The 24,969-nt window shown below is 40.7% G+C and overlaps 1 protein-coding gene across 3 annotated transcripts in view; it reads right to left on the reverse strand.

Annotated features, from left to right (window-relative positions):
- Positions 1-2,536: 2,536 nt before the first annotated feature.
- Positions 2,537-24,969, reverse strand: part of LOC128703260 (uncharacterized) — a 180,671-nt gene continuing 158,238 nt past the window's right edge. For 2 of the 3 annotated variants that reach the window (XM_070103459.1, XM_070103458.1), the window contains one exon: positions 2,540-3,075. In XM_070103459.1, the coding sequence (XP_069959560.1) occupies positions 2,860-3,075 (216 nt within the window). In that variant the 3' untranslated portion in view covers positions 2,540-2,859. Of the gene's footprint in view, positions 3,076-24,969 lie in introns of all 3 variants that reach the window. The other variant, XM_070103457.1, reaches the window with a different exon arrangement.

The raw sequence follows: 24,969 nt of genomic DNA on the forward strand, positions 1-24,969 counted from the left end.
GATGATAGATGGACTCACTGGTGTCAATCTCCCTGAGCCTTAAGTCAATAAAATTCAGCTGAAGTTCTTTTCGTATTATTGTTCTCAAACTACTACCTGACAAGCCAAGATTGTAATCTACTCCCTCTTTGAAAGCATACAGCTTAGCCAATTTATCAGTTCTATCATGCATCTGAAGACCAATGTGAGATGGAATCCACAGCATGTGCACTCTGACTCCACTGTCCACAATCCTACCATACCTGTGTCTGGCTTCTGACACAAGCATGCCACAATTTATGCTTAATGAGTTGAGAGCATTTATGGATGACAGAGAATCAGTTACAATTAAACTGTCAATCTTTGATACATAGATGCATTTCAGTGCAAGGAGTATGGCAAACAGTTCTGTCTGAAGGGTAGAGGCCCAATTATTGATGCGTGCTCCAATTTCTTTAAGAGAGCCATCACTCTGTACGACAACAGCAGCACTACCAGCTGCACCAGTGGATTGGTGAACAGAACCATCAACGTAAATAATTTGCGAGAGTGTGTGCTGTGTGACTAAGTTATCAATACAGCTTAAGGCCTCATGTTTGGCTTCAAGGCGAAGTTTTGGTTGTGATTTAAGAAGTAGTTTGGGGGGAAATGGAGGAATGGTAGTTTGGAATGGGGTAATATTCCATGGAGCGGAGAAGTGCCGCTGTTGCCTTACTTGACATAGATCATGTATCTGATTCATGCGGAGGTCGGTTCCAGTCTTTTCGATCCATCTGGAGGAGTGTTCACCAGTGCTGAGGAAAGTTTGGAGGGCTTCTGTGCAGGGGTTTGAATGGGCTTGCCTGAGCATATTAACCCCAATTAGGATATTTCTTTCAGTAACACGATCTCTGATGCTTGGAATATCAAGTTCTTTTTGCATATTTAAAATTTTGGCAGTACGAGGGCATCCTAGGATGATCCTCATTGCTTCGTTCTGCAGTTTTTCCAGCCCTCCAAGCTTCCAGTCAGACACAAGAGCAAGTAGTGGCGCAGCATAATCAACCAATGATCTAATATAAGCAAGATACATCATTTTCACAATTTTAACATTAGCACCATACCTGGGGTGAAGCCCTGCCACAACTCTAAGTGCTCTTAGTCGTTCTTTGTATTGGCGACAAAGTCTTGTTACAACAGGTCCAAGTAGTGGAACCTCAAAGCCTAGATACCTGTATCTGCTTACATATTCTAGAAGAGACCCATCATGCAATTGGATCTGACGAACTGTGCCTCTCTGTCGAGGAGGACGCCTATTGAGTATCTTTGTTTTATCAGTAGAGATTATCAACCCCAGGTCCTGACACGAGGCTAGTACATGATTAAGAATGTTTTGGGTGTTGGAGAATCCGGTGGTGTGAATCATTATATCATCAGCAAAACTAATCACATAATCATGGGGCTGACTAGGCATAGCATTAAGTAATGCATTAATTAGAATATTGAACAGTGTGGGACTGAGCACACCTCCCTGTGGGGTTCCTAATTCAAAGTCTTCAGTTACACTTCTATGTCCCTGGAACAACACAGACGATTTTCTGTTGGACAGGTAGCCTTTAATCCAGCGGAGAAGCCATCCTCCAACATCCATTCTGGCAAGTTCACTAATTATTACATGTCGGTTGGCTACATCGAAAGCGGATTTAAGGTCAAGGAAGGTAGTGTAGGAGCTGTCAGTGTGCAGGGTGAGAAAGGTGGCTATGCAATGACGCACGCTCCTTCCATGCATGAAACCATGTAACCGGGGAGACAAAAATTGTTTGATTCTGTACATGAGACGATTAAGAATCATTCTCTCAAATGTTTTACACAAGCAGCTAGTAAGAGATATTGGGCGAAATGCATTTTGTTGATTGGGCTTAGGAATTGGAATGATGAGGCTGTTGGTCCAAGATTGAGGGAGCTCCCCAGTTACATAGCTCATGTTATATAATTCAAGTAATGGATTACCTGGTACTCGACACAGCAATCTGAGTATGTTGTAAGTAATACCATCCTCACCAGGCGACGTGGAGTTGCCCTTAGTGCTGCATCAAGTTCATAATTAGTGAAAGGAATGTTGCAATCATCTGCCTTGCTGAGCATAAAGCAAACAAGTCTCTCCATTGCATCATATTTGTCATTTAATTTTGCCTGTGTGGTACTGGGAAGATTGTCATAGCTAGATGTAGCAGCCCAAGCACTGACTAACTCATTCGCCCTATGCAAGGGATGAGGGTGCGCGATCTGCCCAGTTCTGTTACCCTTAATTCTATTTATGTCCCTCCATGCCCGGCTAAGTGGGGTGTGAGCATTAAGGCGTCATGTGGTCCTCACACACAATGGCGGGCCAATATAATATATATATATATATATATATATATATATATATATATATATATATATATATATATATATATATATATATATATATATATCTTGCCGAATAGGTAAAACTTGCGATATTGGCTTAAACAGCAATGTTCTTATTGCCGAATAAGGCAAGCGAAAATTTGTGTATGCAATAATTTCGCAAAAGTCATTCTGAACCTAAAGACAAGAATATATCATTGTGTTTGTTTATTATATAAAATATATTGCGCTTGTTATAATAAGGTTAGGTAAGTTTTCTAAGATTCTTTTAGCACAAAATTATTAATTTTTACATTAACATAAATGAAAAATATATCTCTAAACATATAAGAGAAAATTTTAGAGAGGACTTAATTTTAAATGAGTTCTAACAATTTTTTGAAAAAGTCGTACTTGTTTTAAAATAATATAACTTTATTGCACTATAAATCCAACGCATGTTGAAGCAACGATTTTCTGTGGGCGAGGCTTGTTTCAACGTTCCATGAGTCAACAGTACTTCCAGTCCTTGTGTTGTGCTGGTCGACATTCCATGGGACACTCACTCCTCACACCGTCATTCTTGAACTCCTCCCTGTAGCTTCTCATCCCGATGAAGGTGTCGTTATATCGCTGCGTAGGGAAGGGCAGAGAGCCTGGGAACCTCAGACACGTGTAAGAGTCATGAATAGTGACGTTCATAATCGCCCATGGCCACATGTATGCCTGTCAATGAAATTAATGATGAAGTGAATTTTTTTTTATTTCATTTGTCAACAAAAAAATCGTTAGCTCTAGTTTGCGAGATATTGCATACCAACCCTTAGTTAACAGGGAACTTAGCCATAATGCGTGTATATGTATATGTAGTGATAATTTGTATATACAGATAATTTTAATAAAGGTTCGATTTTTTTAATGATTTAATATTTAACGAAAGGAGTTGTATCAGCAACGACTACCTGACAATACTATAAATTTATTTTATTTTTTTCCAGATAAAAATGAGTTCTTTACGAGGAGCCTCCTTGCATTTTGTTACATTTGTGGCGAATTCTCTTCACAAAAGAAAATCTAAAGCAAGCTTATATTGCTTACAAGAAAGTGATTTGGAGTCAGCAAGGAAACTTGTGCCACACAGTAAAGACGTTCCCATATCAGTGTTTACAACACTGCTTGTCCTTCCGTTGTCACAAGTTGAAGAAACTCGGGGTTTAGAATGTAACACAGGTGATAGCAGTGAAAGTGAATATGAAGTAACGTTTTCAACACTCCAGAAGTTCTCCCAAGAAAAACTAAATGATACGTGACCTCAGTCCGCCAGAGCAAACATCTGAACTTTAGCATTTAGACTAAAAGAAAACAACTGTCCATAACAAGAAGTTAAAAATAACATCATATTGAACAAGAGAGATTGAACTCCTACTAAACTTCGGCCGAGATGAAGAACTTGTGTACTGAAATAATATCCCTGGACTTCTTCGAATGGGACTTGAAAATTGACCAGGAAATGGCAGTTGATTATAGGCAGCTCCATTAGAAGCTTGAAAAGTGTCTTATAGCAGAATATCAACCAATATGCATCTCTTACAATTTATAACTCAACAAAACTGTTCTGATGACCAGCATAAAAGAAAATCGTACAAACAACGTCTTCATATGCAGCAGTTAGTGGAATATGTATTACATGATTTGACTTTTGCATGAACTGAAAAATAATTTCAATGTGACTTATAAGTTAGCCTTGCCTGATCAATATGCTTTCCATATATTTAATGTTTTTTCAGTTGGATACCAAATTTATCAAAAATTAGAGCCAATCAAGCAAAACTGAAAACATATTCGGAATCAGCACCGGAAACTTACCCTAAATTCGGTGTAATAACATTGGCCAGAAAATGACTGTTGACCAGTGAATTATTATCTATTGTTATTTATTATTATTATTATTATTATTAGTAGTAGTAGTAGTAGTAGTAGTAGTAGTAGTAGTAGTAGTAGTTGTAGTAGTAGTATAGTATTCCTGGACAGCCTCTAGAGCATACCTTCAACCATTAACACCAAAAACACTCTGCTACCAGATACAGAAGTGGGCAGATTAATTTTGGCAGGAGCAAATTTTGTGATTATCTCATAATATATCTTTGTCTCCTGCGTTAATGTCGTTTGGGGTCTTTACAGAAAAAGTTGCTACCGACTTCTGGCAACCATCCAGCTGTTGTGTTATTCTGTGACTATCGTCAGTGCTACAACAGCTGTTGATCTGAAGGCTATTAGTACAAGCCTGCTCCATGAGTGAATGTGGTTACAACAAATTCTCCACCTCAGCTCATGGTTACTGCTAAAATTTATGATGGATGCTACACATAGAAGCATTTGAGCTTAGCATAGTTAATTGTTAGTCGAATTCTGAAGAGAGCTGACGATACTGTTGATTGTGGAGGGCTGCTTCGAGGAAGATTTAAAAGAAAATGCAAGACAATACCTCATGATCCCAAGAAAACCAACAAAGATCTACAGAGAGATTTGGCTTCAGCTGGAATGTTGATTTTCAGCTGTTCGACGAAGGATATTTGAAGTTAAAAGCCGATAAAGAAACAATTATCGAATGCTGATATGAAGAAAAAATGACTGCAGTTGGCACTGGATCATAAGGGATAGAAGACAGATGAATGAAGAAAAGTTTTATTTTCAGATGAGGTGAACCTCTTTGGAATGGATACATTCACCAAGCGCCAAAACACCCACCTAAGCAGATGTTTCGGGGTAGTTTCACCTCTAAAGGCCCTGGACGGCCTTTAGCAGTGAAACAATGAACAGTGACAAATACAAGGGAATCTTAGCAACTTCTTTGCTTTCCATTGTAGATGTAGACTTCCTGATAGAGAAGGCACTTTCCATCAAGATCTTGCTCCATGTCACACTTCCAGAAAAATGCTGACATTCTTCGAAGAGGTTAGGCTAAGCGTTCTAAATTGGCCTGGAAACTCTCCTGACCTCAACCCAGTTGAGAATCTATGGGCAATAACCAAAAGTAGGACCTCAAAACAGGATTGCTCGAGTGTGGAGAAACTAATTGCTGTTGTTATTATTAGAAGGATTCTTTGATGGAGTGAAGGTAGCAAGGAAACAACTGTTGACTGTTATGGAGGCGTATTACTGGCATTTGTAGAGAACCTCAGCCTTCACGTCTGCTCACTGGTATGCCTAGTCGAAAACTGAGGGAAAGGCCTCTCGGCCTATATGTGAGGTACACCCGATGGTTGTGACATCAGGCATGTCCAGGGAGCCTGCCTATATATGTCTCTAGTAAATATATATTTATAGGACACATATAGTACTGTTGATATTATTAGGACCAGGTACCACGACGATAAACTTGTCAAAATATGTTCAACATTGGTTGACTCTAACCCAATGCGTGTAGAAATGCATATACTGTCATATCACTGTCTTGTATTTTTCAAATATACATTAATTTTCCAGATAAATATCTTATATCATCACTATTCTAGTTAATATGCACACTACTGTACAGGTACTTCATGACTAAAGACACAGAGCCCATTCCAAGATTACCGGAAAAGGTTCGAGAAATTCAAAAATCTGTTGATTGGCTTCAGACATTCCAAGAGAGTGTCCCATATTTCAACGAAGGTGGAGAGTGTAACCAAGCGTGTAGATGCATATTTGTCAACTTGTAAATAAGAGTGAAGGTTATTTTTTTTTTTTTTTTTTTTATTATCACACCGGCCGATTCCCACCAAGGCAGGGTGGCCCGAAAAAGAAAAACTTTCACCATCATTTACTCCATCACTGTCTTGCCAGAAGGGTGCTTTACACTACAGTTTTTAAACTGCAACATTAACACCCCTCCTTCAGAGTGCAGGCACTGTACTTCCCATCTCCAGAACTCAAGTCCGGCCTGCCGGTTTCCCTGAATCCCTTCATAAATGTTACTTTGCTCACACTCCAACAGCACGTCAAGTATTAAAAACCATTTGTCTCCATTCACTCCTATCAAACACGCTCACGCATGCCTGCTGGAAGTCCAAGCCCCTCGCACACAAAACCTCCTTTACCCCCTCCCTCCAACCCTTCCTAGGCCGACCCCTACCCCGCCTTCCTTCCACTACAGACTGATACACTCTTGAAGTCATTCTGTTTCGCTCCATTCTCTCTACATGTCCGAACCACCTCAACAACCCTTCCTCAGCCCTCTGGACAACAGTTTTGGTAATCCCGCACCTCCTCCTAACTTCCAAACTACTAATTCTCTGCATTATATTCACACCACACATTGCCCTCAGACATGACATCTCCACTGCCTCCAGCCTTCTCCTCGCTGCAACATTCATCACCCACGCTTCACACCCATATAAGAGCGTTGGTAAAACTATACTCTCATACATTCCCCTCTTTGCCTCCAAGGACAAAGTTCTTTGTCTCCACAGACTCCTAAGTGCACCACTCACTCTTTTTCCCTCATCAATTCTATGATTCACCTCATCTTTCATAGACCCATCCGCTGACACGTCCACTCCCAAATATCTGAATACGTTCACCTCCTCCATACTCTCTCCCTCCAATCTGATATTCAATCTTTCATCACCTAATCTTTTTGTTATCCTCATAACCTTACTCTTTCCTGTATTCACCTTTAATTTTCTTCTTTTGCACACCCTAACAAATTCATCCACCAATCTCTGCAACTTCTCTTCAGAATCTCCCAAGAGCACAGTGTCATCAGCAAAGAGCAGCTGTGACAACTCCCACTTTGTGTGTGATTCTTTATCTTTTAACTCCACGCCTCTTGCCAAGACCCTCGCATTTACTTCTCTTACAACCCCATCTATAAATATATTAAACAACCACGGTGACATCACACATCCTTGTCTAAGGCCTACTTTTACTGGGAAAAAATTTCCCTCTTTCCTACATACTCTAACTTGAGCCTCACTATCCTCGTAAAAACTCTTCACTGCTTTCAGTAACCTACCTCCTACACCATACACTTGCAACATCTGCCACATTGCCCCCCTATCCACCCTGTCATACGCCTTTTCCAAATCCATAAATGCCACAAAGACCTCTTTAGCCTTATCTAAATACTGTTCACTTATATGTTTCACTGTAAACACCTGGTCCACACACCCCCTACCTTTCCTAAAGCCTCCTTGTTCATCTGCTATCCTATTCTCCGTCTTACTCTTAATTCTTTCAATTATAACTCTACCATACACTTTACCAGGTACACTCAACAGACTTATCCCCCTATAATTTTTGCACTCTCTTTTATCCCCTTTGCCTTTATACAAAGGAACTATGCATGCTCTCTGCCAATCCCTAGGTACCTTACCCTCTTCCATACATTTATTAAATAATTGCACCAACCACTCCAAAACTATATCCCCACCTGCTTTTAACATTTCTATCTTTATCCCATCAATCCCGGCTGCCTTACCCCCTTTCATTTTACCTACTGCCTCACGAACTTCCCCCACACTCACAACTGGCTCTTCCTCACTCCTACAAGATGTTATTCCTCCTTGCCCTATACACGAAATCACAGCTTCCCTATCTTCATCAACATTTAACAATTCCTCAAAATATTCCTTCCATCTTCCCAATACCTCTAACTCTCCATTTAATAACTCTCCTCTCCTATTTTTAACTGACAAATCAATTTGTTCTCTAGGCTTTCTTAACTTGTTAATCTCACTCCAAAACTTTTTCTTATTTTCAACAAAATTTGTTGATAACATCTCACCCACTCTCTCATTTGCTCTCTTTTTACATTGCTTCACCACTCTCTTAACCTCTCTCTTTTTCTCCATATACTCTTCCCTCCTTGCATCACTTCTACTTTGTAAAAACTTCTCATATGCTAACTTTTTCTCCCTTACTACTCTCTTTACATCATCATTCCACCAATCGCTCCTCTTCCCTCCTGCACCCACTTTCCTGTAACCACAAACTTCTGCTGAACACTCTAACACTACATTTTTAAACCTACCCCATACCTCTTCGACCCCATTGCCTATGCTCTCATTAGCCCATCTATCCTCCAATAGCTGTTTATATCTTACCCTAACTGCCTCCTCTTTTAGTTTATAAACCTTCACCTCTCTCTTCCCTGATGCTTCTATTCTCCTTGTATCCCATCTACCTTTTACTCTCAGTGTAGCTACAACTAGAAAGTGATCTGATATGTCTGTGGCCCCTCTATAAACATGTACATCCTGAAGTCTACTCAACAGTCTTTTATCTACCAATACATAATCCAACAAACTACTGTCATTTCGCCCTACATCATATCGTGTATACTTATTTATCCTCTTTTTCTTAAAATATGTATTACCTATAACTAAACCCCTTTCTATACAAAGTTCAATCAAAGGGCTCCCATTATCATTTACACCTGGCACCCCAAACTTACCTACCACACCCTCTCTAAAAGTTTCTCCTACTTTAGCATTCAAGTCCCCTACCACAATTACTCTCTCACTTGGTTCAAAGGCTCCTATACATTCACTTAACATCTCCCAAAATCTCTCTCTCTCCTCTGCATTCCTCTCTTCTCCAGGTGCATACACGCTTATTATGACCCACTTCTCGCATCCAACCTTTACTTTAATCCACATAATTCTTGAATTTACACATTCATATTCTCTTTTCTCCTTCCATAACTGATCATTTAACATTACTGCTACCCCTTCCTTTGCTCTAACTCTCTCAGATACTCCAGATTTAATCCCATTTATTTCCCCCCACTGAAACTCTCCTACCCCCTTCAGCTTTGTTTCGCTTAGGGCCAGGACATCCAACTTCTTTTCATTCATAACATCAGCAATCATCTGTTTCTTGTCATCCGCACTACATCCACGCACATTTAAGCAACCCAGTTTTATAAAGTTTTTCTTCTTCTCTTTTTTAGTAATTGTATACAGGAGAAGGGGTTACTAGCCCATTGCTCCCGGCATTTTAGTCGCCTCATACGACACGCATGGCTTACGGAGGAAAGATTCTTTTCCACTTCCCCATGGACAATAGAAGAAATAAAAAAGAACAAGAGCTATTTAGAAAAAGGAGAAAAACCTAGATGTATGTATATATATATATGCATGTGCGTGTCTGTGAAGTGTGACCAAAGTGTAAGTAGGAGTAGCAAGATATCCCTGTTATCTTAGCGTGTTTATGAGACAGAAAAAGAAACCAGCAATCCTACCATCATGCAAAACAGTTACAGGTTATATTCCCATTAAATGCTTAAATAAATTTGAGTCTACCTCTTCTGAAAGGCTTCAACACTAAATGGGTAATGCAATTTACAAACTAGATAGAACAAATTAAATTTATTGTAGTTGAAAGCAAATTTGTTTATATACTTAATTAGTAATAAAAACTTGGACTACTTGGAATCTATGCTATATCTGTAGAACGTTTATTCTGAGCTGCCCAGAAAGCAAGATTTAATTTGTTATTTGGCTGCATATTTCTCGATTATATTAAATAAATATTGATATTTTTTATTACTATTTATATACTAAGGAACGACCCTTCTGATCCTCTTCGAAATATTAATGCTGATGGATTCCATAACAAGTATGATAACCTGTAAGTTCAAACTGTTCAACTGCCAATTTGAAATTTTAACCAAATTTAAAAAAAAATGGAGTCATGGGATTCAAATCAATTACTGAAGAAAGTTTTTTCTGTTAGGATTCACTTGACTCTCTGAGTAGTGTAAATTTTAATTTACCAGCTTTATTATATAAATTGATTTCCATGAATTAACTACAGAATGCCTCATCTGGACACTAAATGATGGCGAATCGCCACAAGAAGTTTTTCATATTGTACTTTTCAGAAAAAATTATGGAAAATTGGTGTCTGAAAAATAATTCAAATCATTTTTCTTTCAGGTCAGTAAAAAAATTTAAACTGAATTAACTTGCAAAAAAGAAATTGAAAAATATTGAAAACTCGCATTTTTATGGCATTTTTATTTTTTTACGATTATAGTGAGCCCTGAAATCTTATACTTTCGTGGGAGTTTATGCCAGAGCCAATTATATTGTTAGGTACAGTGATCTTTTATAAATTTAGAAAACCTTTAACGATTTTCTTGAAATTCTTACCTCATATGAACTATTATCAGCGGATAATTTGTGGAACAACTTGCAAGTGTAAACACCATCTGCTCAGATTTATATAGACTATTTCAGAAATTGGCTTCCATGTGATCGCTTTAGAAAGCCTCTTCTGATCGGCTTCAGTATTTCAGTAGCAACGTAGCCGACTCAGATGAAGGGCTGGTGAAAAGCTCTTGATCCCAGAAATTTAACTTATTCTCCATTTCCTTGAAATGAATCTGAATCCTTTCCATTCCCTGATCTACATATAACCCCTGTGGGTTTACCACTTCTTCCTGAATGCTACAAAACTATTCTGAACTGCATCTATCATTAATGGCTAATGCATCTTGAAATATGAATGAAACTGTTTTTTTAAAGTTTATGTTAGGTAAGACACATATGCAACAGTTAGGAATCTTTATTATGAAACGTTTCGCCTACACAGTAGGCTTCTTCAGTCAAGTACAGAAAAGTTGATAGAAGCAGAAGATACTTGAAGACGATGTAATCAGTCCATCACCCTTAAAGTTTTGAGGTGGTCAGTCCCTCAGTCTGGAGAAGAGCATTGTTCCATAGTATGAAACAATATGGAACAATGGAACAATGCTCTTCTCCAGACTGAGGGACTGACCACCTCAAAACTTTAAGGGTGATGGACTGATTACATCGTCTTCAAGAATCTTCTGCTTCTATCAACTTTTCTGTACTTGATTGAAGAAGCCTACTGTGTAGGCGAAACGTTTCATAATAAAGATACCTAACTGTTGCATATGTGTCTTACCTAACAACCTGTCGATATTTTATACCATTTTAATGTTTAAAGTTTATGTTGTGTAGGGCCAAATTTTGCTAGATTGTATGCAATAACTGTAGAATGCATCTATTGGTAATCTTCAAACTTTTTAATGTCGAAGTGGTTTCCTCTAAGAAACCTTCGCCATAATTTTAGGTTTTGTAAGTTTAAATGTGTAAATTTTATTCAATAAATCAGTTTCTGTGAAATAGCTGAAGAATATCTCTTCTAAATAGAAGTAATTCACTGTGAATGACTTGACTGGGTTATCTTGTGTTCGGTGTTCATAATGTACTTTAATTTGGAAATAACATTTGTGTGTTGTGAAGACCATTGGGAATGCCTCAGACAAATGGCTTCAACTTCAGCCGAGCGGCTTCAAACTTAATGTGCTGGTGTATTATCGGATATTGGCCTCACTGAGATAAGAAAAAGAAAGCCTTTTCAGATTAGCCTCAAAGCTGATGTGTCTTAATGGAAGGTATGAATTAGTGTCGGTCTGTGTATATCTTAAAATGCCATTTTTTTTACTAAAGAAATTGTGATAATAGATCTATATAATAGCTTAAAAACACCTCTTCTAATTTGCTTCAAAACTTAAGGCTAATATTTAACTGCATTAGAAGCTTATACTACACTCCGCACTATTTCCACTGCTTGCATTGGGATTTTTTTTTATTTTATTTAAAAAGTACATCACAGCACATAAAAAAACAAACAGGCCTTATCCGTCAACAAATGTAAAACTTTCCATGGCCATATAATACCACATACAAATATAAATAATTATACATGTAACAAATATTATCTAATGAAAACACAAACGGCAACCAAATTAAGGAGAGAATTGATACAAACTTCCGTACTAACTACATCAAAAGTAAAACCAGATATTCTGTACTATGACTTAACGTCATAAGGTAATAACTCAAAAGAGCACCTGGAGGTTACCCACAGTATGTTACAAACCGTAACCCTGCAAACTAAACCCCCCCCCCCTTCCCCAGACAGAAACCCCCCCTTCCCCAGACAGAACCCCCCTTCCCCAGACAGAACCCCCCCTATCTGAAAAGTACAACATAAAATTAGAACCACAAGAGTGCACAATAAATTAAGTTAACCCTAACACATCTATAATGCTGTCCAAAAGTATAAATCTTCCAACACGTAAGAATATGAAGTATAAACTACAATGATACATCTGTTCCCAAAACTTAAAATGGTAAAGGTTATAACTGCCTCACGACTTACAAAACAAACTACAAGTGCAAATAAGTACATTATGTAAATATGGAACAGTTTGATTACTAACATTGGTTATAAAGAATTTCCTGTAGTCAAATTACATTAACAAGATCCGTCCACATCATAAACAGCAATCATTGTATTGAGATCCTAGCCTTACAGAAAGAAAAAATCGTAAACCCTCACCATACATAATTTTTTTTTTTTTTTTTTATAATTTAAAAATATACAATACATTAAATAATCAAAGGATTACATATCATTACATTCATAGTAAGTATAATTACAATTGTCAATATATACGCTAGAACGGTTATAAATATTCGTCCGTCCCCTATTCATTATGTACCTATCCTAAGGTAACACAAGAATATACAAATTCTTCGTTACCTTAATTAAAACCCTCTTATATACATTATAAACAAAGAGAAACTATTCATCAATAATATGCCTAAGTATTTGATTTTATGTCAATAAAACCTTTGTAAAGACATAATACATAAACAAGTGCATATATAACAAAATATCCAACAACGAACGATATGTAATGAAACTGGTAGTCAATTTACTTGATTACTGCAAAGATACAAAAATATTCAGTACATTACACAAAGGGTTCCACTTAATAGCATGAGATAATTCTGAATTGCCAAACAAGTAACATTATGCAACATACACACACCACATTCTTATCACATATACACACACACATGAGAGATTATGTACACATAATACAAAATTGTTACCCTCATATCTGGTCATATTCCAAAACATATATCCCAGGAGACCCCAAGCAGAACGTTACCAGGTATCATCCACATGGCTGATACAAGGAAAGTATAAAATGAAAAACTATATATATAAGTTGCACAAGGTGCTTTTACATAACACCTGTCATGCAATTCATGAGTTTGCTTCACAAGAGACCCACTCTCTTAACCACGTCAATTTAAGAACAAAATTTAGTTTCCAAGCAATAGTATATATATTTGTTTGAATAAAACATCATCCAAACTAACGATCATACCTATCATTTATACATTAAACCGCACCCATACCAATCGTATGCCACCTTCACTCACACATATTCAAGAAGCCAGCCTCGTGTACCCTTTAAGGTATTAACTCCCATAAATCCCTGACCTTGAATCTGCAATATCCCTTTGAAAATAAGATAAACCATCTGTTTCCCGTAATGTCTTTATTTCTCTGTTGTGTACCATAAAATATCGCTACCAGTGCTCTGATTCTCTCCCTCACAGATAAATGCCTATATACCCATGACGTATATACAAAATCCGTCACTAAATATCCGATTGCATTCTTTACCGGTGTTTCGACCCCCCCCCCCCCACATCTAAACTTAAAGCTCTTAAGACACTAAACCCACCCCCACCCACCATTCTTAAAACCCTACCAAACCACAACCTTACGTGTTCCAATCTCTTACAGAAATAAACTGCATGAAAAACCGTATCAGGATCTCCACACACACAACACAGCCCCCCCCCCCTCCTGCACGCGCCTATTCGCTAAAACTTCCCCGGACGGCAGTATATTATGTAAAAATTTAAACATTATCTCCCTGACCTTGGCTCGTAACCGTAATGCTTTTAAACGACCCCATATGTCCTTCCATGCATACATTGGATATATTCCCTCCACCTTAGCCACTACCTCCCTGCCCTCTACCAGTGCCAATTTGCCGATCTTGATCTTGCGTGGATCTTTTACATAAATTAACATCCTCAACATGTCCTCACATCTCTTTACATCCGTGCCGGTCAACCAACGTACCAAGTCCCGTCTTATCCAGGTCAAACCCGTGCCAGCCATTCTACCCTCTCTCAAGTAGCTATGCTTGACATACATGCCTAACATTCTATTATGCAGATTCATTAGCCCCAGGCCACCCCGGCCAACCGGGAGCGACACCACATCCCTCGTTAACCAATCACAACCTGAACCCCAAATATATCTATATACACGCGTTAACATACGCTTTTCATCATATGGATGTAACGGATAAATACATGCCACATGCCACAACTTGCTGAACAAAATCACATTCACCACAATTGCGCGCTGATGTATAGACAAGCCTCCTTCCCTCAAACCTGTTAAACGACCTAAAACCCTCTCTACAGCCTCACTTGAATTCACCTTCCTCGCATCCTGTATGTTATCCCTATGCACAATCCCACACACCTTAATTTGATTTACTATAGGCCAGCTTTCCCTCTGGCCTAATACCACACCCGCACAATCCCCCACCCCCATAAGCATTGATTTTTCCTTATTAACCGTCATTCCGGTTGCTTTCCCGAAACATTCCACCAATTCGCTCACTTTTCCTAAAACCTTGGCTCCACAAAATAAAACCGTAGTGTCGTCCACGTAACCTATAATTCCTGATTGTACCCCCACCCAACCTTGCTTGTCATCCTGTCGTACAATCCCCCTCACGGCTCTAAAAAACGGGTCCTGAATCAACGCAAAAAGAATTTGTGATATAGGACACCCCTGCCGCAATCCCCTATGCATCCTAACAACTTTTCCCAACCTACCGTTTACCTGCACCCTAAACGTAGCCTGCTCGTACAAAACCTGTGCCCAACTAACAATTTCCTTTCCGAAACCTTGCCACTGCATAAACTTCCATAATGCATCTCTCCACGCAATCGTATGCAGCGTGCCAATCTAAAGCTAATATTCCACCCTTATTACCCCTCCCACTTTCCTCAATGAACCTGCGAATAATTCCTTGTCCCACACACATAGATCGTCCTGGCACACTATATTGTCCCTCGTCCAGAACTCTCTCCAAAACCCGTTTTATCCTATTTCCTAATAATTTCGCAAATATTTTATAGTCGCCACACATACATGAAATTGCCCTATAATTATGTATATAATTCCCAGATTTTTTTTTCGGGACTAGAACAACCACCCCTGTTCTTTGTTGCTGTCCCATAATGCCACTATTTTTCATGGCATTAAATAATATCACCAAAAAATCGCGAATACAATCCCAATTGTCCTTGTAAAAATCACAAGGGATTCCGTCTATCCCCGGCGACTTCCCTACACTCATACCCTCCACAGCCAACCTAATCTCTTCTTCACTTATAGGTCCATTCAAAGCCAACCTGTCCATGTACTCTAGATTACAACGTACATATTCACCCATTTCTCCCAGCGCCCCCTTAGAAATCCCAGCATTTTTGTATTGTAATTCATACCATGCGTCTACAAAGGTATTCATAGCCTCCGTTGACCGAAGGACCTGCCCCCTACTAAAGTCTCCCAATGACTCCTGAACCTCTAATCCCATTAATTCTGTCGCCTTACGGCGTCTGCCCTGCTCTCGCAAGACAAACGCTGAAGGACGGTCACCCCATAAAACCTCATCAATTCCACTTGCTATCCGCGCCGCATCAAAAATACGATTGTGAAAGTCTCTAATTAAGCGTTTTAAATTTTAAATTTCAACCACCGGATACACTCCCCCACCCTTTGTATAACATGCTTGCAGTTGATTTTCAAGATAGTTCAAGAGCCCATACTGCATTCTCTTGTCTTCTTTTCCTTGCTGCTGATAAAAATTCCTCACCTTCACCTTACCGACAGTATCCCACCATTCGACTATATCAATTCCCTCCTGCCATTTAGCCCACCGTCCTCTCCAAGCACTCACAAAATCTTCCCTCACACCTCTTTTGTGCATTAAACCCACATTCAACTTCCAGAAATCTCTGTAACGCCTCGGTAATCCTACCCAGTCAACATCCGCCATAACACCTCTGTGATCGGAAAAGCTCACATTTAGCACACGTACACTCCTGACGCTGACACCTCTAGAAACGTATATGCGATCCAGTCTTACCGCATACTCCCTTCTAACGAACGTATGCATGAACCCCCCCACCTCATCCCCCCCCTACATCCGTAACATTAACACTCCGCAAAAGGTCCCCTAAATATCCTGAAAAAAAACCTCTCCCTCTCGGTTCGACATCCTTGCGACGATCAATGCAATTCCAATCTCCCCCAATAATCGTGACGACTGGCAGTGATCTTAAATGGTACACCAACACGTCCCTAAAAAACTCATTTTTTACACGCATGTCACCTTCCGCTGGTCCGTACACCCCCAGGAAGGCCACCCGTACCCCACCCAAAACCCCATCAACCCCTACAACCCTCCCCTCCTCTCCCACCTCATATGTTTGCAAAGAAAACGGGCTAGCCTCTTTAACTAACACTGCTACACCACCTTTCAGTCTATTAGAACAGCCCATGTACAAAATATATTCAGGAATCAGCAATTCACCTAAAGATTTATAATTGTGTTCTTGTAAGAATACAACATCGGGTACATAATTTTTTAACAAAACCTCCAAATACTTACGTTTTTCAACAGACCGTAACCCATTTATATTTAAAGTAAGACACTTGAACATTTCATTGGAGGTTTACCCTTGGATACCTTGACATTCTTGGTTCCCTTGCGTATATCTCCACTTTCCCCCCCCCCCTGTGTCGTTCTCCTTGACATGCTGAACACATGTAGATTTGCCCTTGTCTCTACGGGTCACATCGCACCATGCTTTGTTCCCCGACCGTTGTCCTGGTGTCAAAACATCTTGAGAGTCAGATATCACCGCCACTCTCTTACGAGAACTGCGGCCAGTATCCATCTCATCTTCAGAACTGTTGTTTCTATGAACTTCCACGACCACAACCTGATGTTCAGCAATATGCCCGGCGGATGCCCCGTCCTTCTCCTTCACACTTACATCCTCTAAACCACTGTGAAGCCCCTCAGATGTGGAAGCATCCAATAAAACATTCAGAACTTCTTGAATAGATTGCTCCACGTCAACCTGAGTATGAGCGAGATCTTCCTCTGTCGTCGCCGATACCACGCCCACGTCCTCCACTGCACCAGGGAGGGTTAGACATATCGGCGATTCTTCAACCTCACCCTCTACCTCCTCACTCCACGATTTACGAGGCAATATATGTTGTTGTGTAGCAGCAGCATATGATCGCTGCTCCGTTGAAACATCAAACCGCCTTACTTCCGTCGTTTTATCACGTCTTGTAGGGCATTGCACCGCCATATGGTCATACATCCCACAAAGCCTGCACGTACGCCTTTGTCCTGAGTACGTAACGTACACTTGCGTACGAAAGTCCTCCATAACCACATACGACGGAATAGGGTGCTTGAGGGACATTTTCAGGGAGAAAGACCCCTCCAGCATACCAACTAGAGGACCATCATGCCACCGTCCCATAGTTGCCATATGAACCGTGCCATAGCGTGCAAAAACATTCCTCAAATCACTCTCGTCTGCCTCAAAAGGAACGTTTCGTACCTTGATCCAGGTGTAAAAACGGGAGACGTCGTGAAGGCGAACAGTGACACCAGGATTAACGGTTTTGATCACATCCTGATATGTGGCAACCATATTTTCGTAAGTACTATTTTGTCTGAATTTGACAAAAAGCCTCGAATTGCCGTTCAAAGAGACACCATAAAGATCTTCATTATTGATACCATATGTATCTCGGAGTATCGCAGTAAGCAGTAGATGTGTATTCTGATTGTTGAACGAGCCTGTCACTAATTGAAGGCAGACGGTGTTGACTCGCCTACGTGCAACTTCCGCCATTGTGAGTGCACTGAGCAAAACTGCGCAGCAATCAACAGAGTCAGGAGCTACTGCGCAGCCTGTCCGTACGGCCCAAGAGCGATACGAACAATGACTTAAGGCTAATATTTAACTGCATTAGAAGCTTATACTACACTCCGCACTATTTCCATTGCTTGCATTGGGATTATATTAATGTTGGTAGACTTACCGATAATATGTTAAGTAAAAGAACGTAAGTGCAACTAATGTGACATTTTAATGTGGCAACGTTTCGCTCTCCAAAAGCTTTATCAAGCCGTAACTTCTTGATTAAGCTCCTGAAGACCGATACGTTGCCACAATAAAATGTCACATTAGTTGCACTTGTGATATATGGGGCTGGGATTATGCGGTACAAGAATACTTTTCTCCGATCGCGCAGCGACTGAGAGACATCCAGTTTATGCAGTCGCCTAGAGCTGGCAAATATCTGCACTTACATACATGCTCCGAGGACACATACACGATCCGAGGACACAGGGAAAGAGAACAGACTAGAGTCAAACAGACCCCTCCTCACACAGATTACGTAAACAAACGCACTTGTATGCATGTTCACATAACTATACATACACATAGACACGCGTACACATACTCACCAGCAAGCACAGAGACACACACACAAACGTGCTAGGGAGAGTAACAGTAACAGCAGTGCTACCCGAATTTTAGTGTTTTTGTACACGACAAGGTCAGTGAATAACCCGACAAGCAAGTAACAAGATACTCAAAGTCAGTATTTGCTAGAAACAGTGAATAGTGTCAGTCACCTGGTGTTGACACATGGGATCATAATTACGGCAATACCTACAGAATAAGGTGTGATCCCGAGTTAGGGAGATAAGTACGAAGGCAGGTTAGATCAATGAGTGAGCAGTAAAAGAAATCATATACTGAGAAAGAAAAAACAAGCAGAAAGAAATAAGGCATCATTCTCGGGCATTTTTGGTGTTGCCTATAGCTAGATCTTAGGAAAGAATATTAGAATATTAGGAAAGAACTGTGAATATCTGGGCAGAAGCTTTCATATCTTGGTAGTGTTGTGATTGATGAGAAAAATACAGGAAGTATAGATAAAACTGAGTCTGGTATATAGAGGAAGGAACTGTTGCAGTACGACATGAAGATGGTACCCATGACTCATCGCGGTCAGCTTCATAACTGCCAGATTCAAATGCCACCTTTATGTGGAAGCAAATAAGGTGTGTGAAAGATTTAGGTTAATATATCATAGTTGGAATGTGAAGGGTCCACTTCCCCAACTGAACAAGGACAGAAAAATTGATTCCTAATAACGAATGGTCAGGGCTTGTAGACAGATGTTAATAGAGTCCGTGGGAACAAGAGAATAATAGTCAGCAATGTTAATGCTTGTAAACAACACCTCACACCTCCCACACACATGCTAGCCCATGACATACACACAACACGCGCAGAAAACATGCATACACACACACACACACACACACACACACACACATACACATACACACACACACACACACACACACACACACACACACACACACACACACACATACACATACACACACAGACACACACACACACACACACACACACACACACACACACACACACACACACACACACACACACACACACACACACACACACACACACACACAACTAAGTGCAATAGAGAATCGAGAAAGTATCATGTGGGAGTTCGATACGTGGATTAGGGAAGAAATACTCACGTAGGCTGTTTTTACGTATAATTGCTGTTATGTGGATATAGCCCTCAGCCGTTACCTATCTCACTGCTCACACTCGTAATACTGACTAGCCGGCTGCAGTACCCTATGTGAGGGGGCCTTATACTGCTGAGGTCAGCGCAATATGAATTCAGATAGTGACTCAGGCAGAGACGGTTGATCGTTGAGTCAACGGTACAATAGTTACTGGTAACTGGTTACTACTACTGAGACTGGTAACTGGTTACTACTACTGAGAAAAGTACAAAAGGCATAGAACACATGAAAATAGGGGGATTAGTCGCAGAGCCAGGAACGGAGGGAGGCCCAGCGACAGCATGAAAATAACATAGTATTGAATGTCAAGTCTGACCCGAAACTGTTGTATAACCACATCAGGAGGAGGACAGCAGTCAAAGACCAGGTGATCAACCTGAGGATAGAAGGTGGGGAATTCACAAGAAACGATCAGGAGGTATGTGAGGAGCTAAACAGGAGATTTAAGGAAGTATTTACAGTAGAAACAGGAAGGGCTCTGGGAAGGCAGCACACAGGGAAACATCAACTGGGAATATATCAACAAGTGTTGGATGACATACGAACAACGGGGGAGGAGGTGCAGAAGCTGCTAAATGACCTTGATACCTCAAAGGCGATGGGACCGGACATCTCCCCATGGGTCCTTAGAGAAGGAGCAGAGATGCTGTACTTACCCTTAACCACAATCTTCAATACATCCCTTGAAACTGGGCAACTACCTGAGATATGGAAGACGGCAAATGTAGTCCCCATTTTTAAGAAAGGAGACAGAAACGAGGCGCTAAACTACAGACCAGTGTCTCTGACGTGTATAGTATGCAATGTCATGGAGAAGATTATCAGGAGGAGAGTGATGGAGCACCTGGAATGGAACAAGATTATAAATGACAACCAACATGGATCCATGGAAGGCAAATCCTGTGTCAAAAACCTTCTGGAGTTTCATGACAAGGAAACAGAAGTACGACACGATAGAGGGGAGGATGGATTGCATTTTCCTTGACAGCAGGAAGGCTTTCGACACAGTTCCTCACAAGAGATTAGTGCAGAAGCTGGAGGATCAGGTGCATATAACAGGGAGGGCACTGCAATAGATCAGAGAATACCTCACAGGGAGGCAACAACGAGTCATGGTACGTGAAGAGGTATCACAGTGGGCGCCTGTGACGAGCGGGGTCCCACAAGGGTCAGTTCTATGACCAGTGCTATTTTTGATGTATGTGAATGACATGATGGAAAGGATAGATAGACCCTGAAGTGTCCCTGTTCGCAGATGATGCGAAGTTGATGAGAAGAATTAAATCAGATGATGCTCAGGAAGGACTACAAAGATACCTGGACAGACTGGACACGTGGTCCAGAAACTGGCTTCTCGAATTCAACCCTGCCAAATGCAAAGTCATGAAGATTGGGGAAGGGCAAAGAAGACCGCAGACAGAGTATAGGTTAGGTGGAAAAAGACTGCAAACTTCACTCAAGGAGAAAAATCTTGGGGTGACCATAACATTGAGCACGTCTCCGGAGGCACACATTAACCAGATAACTGCTGCAGCATATGGGCGCCTGGCAAACCTGAGAATAGCGTTCCGATACCTTAATAAGGAATCGTTCAAGACAATGTACACTGTGTACGTCAGGCCTGTACCGGAGTATGCAGCACCAGTTAGGAACCTACTCCTGGTCAGGCACGTCAAGAAGTTAGAGAAAGTTCGAGGGCAATGTCCTACGATGAAAGGTTGAGGGAAATCGGATTGACGACACTGGATGACAAAAGGGTCAGGGGAGACATGATAAGGACATACAAGATACTGCTTGGAATAGATAAGGTGGACAGAGACAGGATGTTCGAGAGAGGGGACACAGAAACAATGGGTCACAATTGGAAGCTGAAGACTCAGACGAGTCACAGGAAGTATTTCTTCAGTCATAGAGTCGTCAGGAAGTGGAATAGCCTAGTAAGTGACGTAGTGGAGGCAGGAACCTTACATAGCTTTAAGATGAGGTATGACAAGGCTCAGGAAGAAGAGAGAGGACCTAGTAGCGATCAGTGAAGAGGCGGGGCCAGGAGCTGAATCTCGACCCCTGGAACCACAATTAGGTGAGTACAATTAGGTGAGTTCAATTAGATGAGTGCACACACACACACACACACACACACACACACACACACACACACACACACACACACACACACACACACACACGCACGCACGCACACATACAAGCACGCATATACAACACGTCTACTGTCTAATTGACATGTGCCTAGGACAAAATGTTAACTAACACATACATACACACACATACACAATCTCTCACACGAGAGGCCAAGTGTCTTGTGACAAGTGCCTATAACAAATGGTAGCTAACACACGCACACGCACTGACTCACACACACACACACACACACACACGCACACACACACACACGCACACGCACACGCACACGCACACGCACACACACACGCATACACACATACACACACACACACACACACACACACACACACGCACACACACACACACACACACACACACACGTGAGGCAGTATCGCTGGATAGTGCTCCCAGGATATAGCGTTCTAGTGGCTATCCTAAGATATTATTAGCGGTCATCGTACGTGAGTGAATCAGTGAACATACCTACAAGAGTGTAACAGCTTTCAAGAGTGCGAATAATGTGATAAGATCAAGAATTTTACAATTTAAATTTGAATGAATGCTCAGTGAGGGAGGGTAGCAGTCAACTGATGAGGCTGTTGCCTGCAGTGTTGACACAAAATATCCAAACATAGTTAATTGGGTTAACGGTGTGATCTGAAATATTAATAAATACAGATATTGGTCGGTTAAAGCAGCAGTGTAGTGATAGGTCATAAACGAGTGATTAAGTAAATACTGAAAGTAAGAGAAAATTAGTCGATCCCCAGCTGCTGGTGTCGTGAATGCAGTTAATATCATCAGACTTGTTATGAATCATAATAGTGTACTAAAGAAAAAAGAGTGAATACCAAGTCTTAATAGAAAAATTAAATAAAAGCTTGAATGCATGATAAAGTTCCTGAAGGAGTTATAAAGTGAAGGAGTTGATAGCAGCCACCACCAGGAACTTCCATTGTTGTGCAGACATCACTTGCCTATGTGTGGTTAGTTTTTGGCTGGTTTCTAAAGTCTCAGTGTCTCGCCCTGCTGGTTGTTTGCTATACTATCACTCTCTCCCTAACTTTCAGTGCCAGGAGATAGATATGGGTAACCCTGATAATGTTTAGTAAATTATCTAAATATCTTCAGAAGAGTAACGTTGCCTAGTGACCCCCCCCCCCCCGTCTTTCTAACAGCGACAAGCTATTAAACAAGTACGCACATACAAACACACGTGTTCCCCAGTAATTATTATTATAGTAAATATTAGTATATATTAATAAAGAATTGAGTGAGGAATAATTATATAATCTTCAAAAAAGTAACGTAGCCTAGTGTGCAAAGATCCGGGCCGGGAGAGTACCAGTGAACCAACAACAACAACAGTAGTGTGTTAACGTGACCTCTCCGTCTTTTTCAAAGAACGACAAGCTAGTATACACATACACACAAACACAAGTGTACACAGTAAATATTATAGTAGTATATATTAGTGTATATTAATAAGGAACTGATTGTAAAATAATTCCATAATCTTCAAAAGAGTAGCGTAGCCTAGTGTGATGTATGACCCCCCCTCTTTTTTATTGACTAAGACAAAAGCGCCTGCGATTGCACACGCGCACACACACATACACGCCCATACACACATACGCATACACATATACAAACATACACATGCATACACATACATGCACACACACACACACACACACACACACACACACACACACACACACACACACACACACACACACACACACACACACACACACACAAACCTAACCTAACACATTAGTCTTTTGCAGCAGTAATATTAGGCCATCATGGTGTCTGGGAGATGATTAGGGAAACAGCAAAGGAGATGCTTAAATCAGATCCAGAGATACAGAGGGAAAAGAAATGGGAAGAGGAGAAGGAGAGGTCAATAATTATTCATGGGCCTCAGGAGGCTGAAGGGCAGACCTATGATGAAAGAAAGTGTGGAATTTTTTTTTGATTTTCCGAAGCTATAGCGCCTAATAGGTGTTTAATGTGTCGATATGAGTCAAAAATGTATTTGACAATAGGATAGAACCAAGAGTTCCCTTTGCGCATGCGCGGATGTGCGGGGGTATAGGTCGAACTGGGGCACGGGGAGGCGGGAGTGTTTTTGAATGTAGTGAGGAGGCTGGGAAAGCATGGAACCAGGAAATTGGCGTTCACGGCGGCCTAAGGATTACTATAGGCCTCATTTCATAATACGAAGTGTCGTAACTGTTCCTGTTGGAGAGTGAGGGAACGTGATTTACGGGACCACCGTAATAAAGTGGTAAAATTAGTGAATAATGGTTCGACCGGGTGTGACTGGTGCACGGCCATGGTGTGTGTCCAGGGGAAATACCCGTGTGTTAATCCTCACTCATCGGCCTCATATCTTAATGGATTATTATTATTATAATCAAAAAAGAAGCGCTAAGCCACAAGGACTATACAGCATATCTTAATGGAGTGACCTCTAATGTGTATAATAATTATGAGACGTTAAATCGTCTTGTGAATGGTAATGTAATCAGTGATAATAACATTGAGTTAAGAGAATGCGGGATGTGAAATAGATCGCCCTGCTCCGAGTGAATGTGTGATTCTCGTACCGAGGATAGTGAAGCTTTATGGAAGCACGACTTCTAAACCGGGACAAACTGACGGGTACTTCGTCCTGCTGGAATGAGAACCGTGTCGGTGTAGCAGGACATCGAAATGAGATGGTGAATGGAGGAAATAAGGAGTATCAATCACCCACAGCTAAGTAACCCTTCTAGTTATAGCAGACTGATACTGGCCAGTTAGGTATGTTGTAATTGGAT

This window comes from Cherax quadricarinatus, chromosome 85 (assembly GCF_038502225.1).
Source record: "Cherax quadricarinatus isolate ZL_2023a chromosome 85, ASM3850222v1, whole genome shotgun sequence".
Lineage (NCBI taxonomy): Eukaryota > Metazoa > Arthropoda > Malacostraca > Decapoda > Parastacidae > Cherax > Cherax quadricarinatus.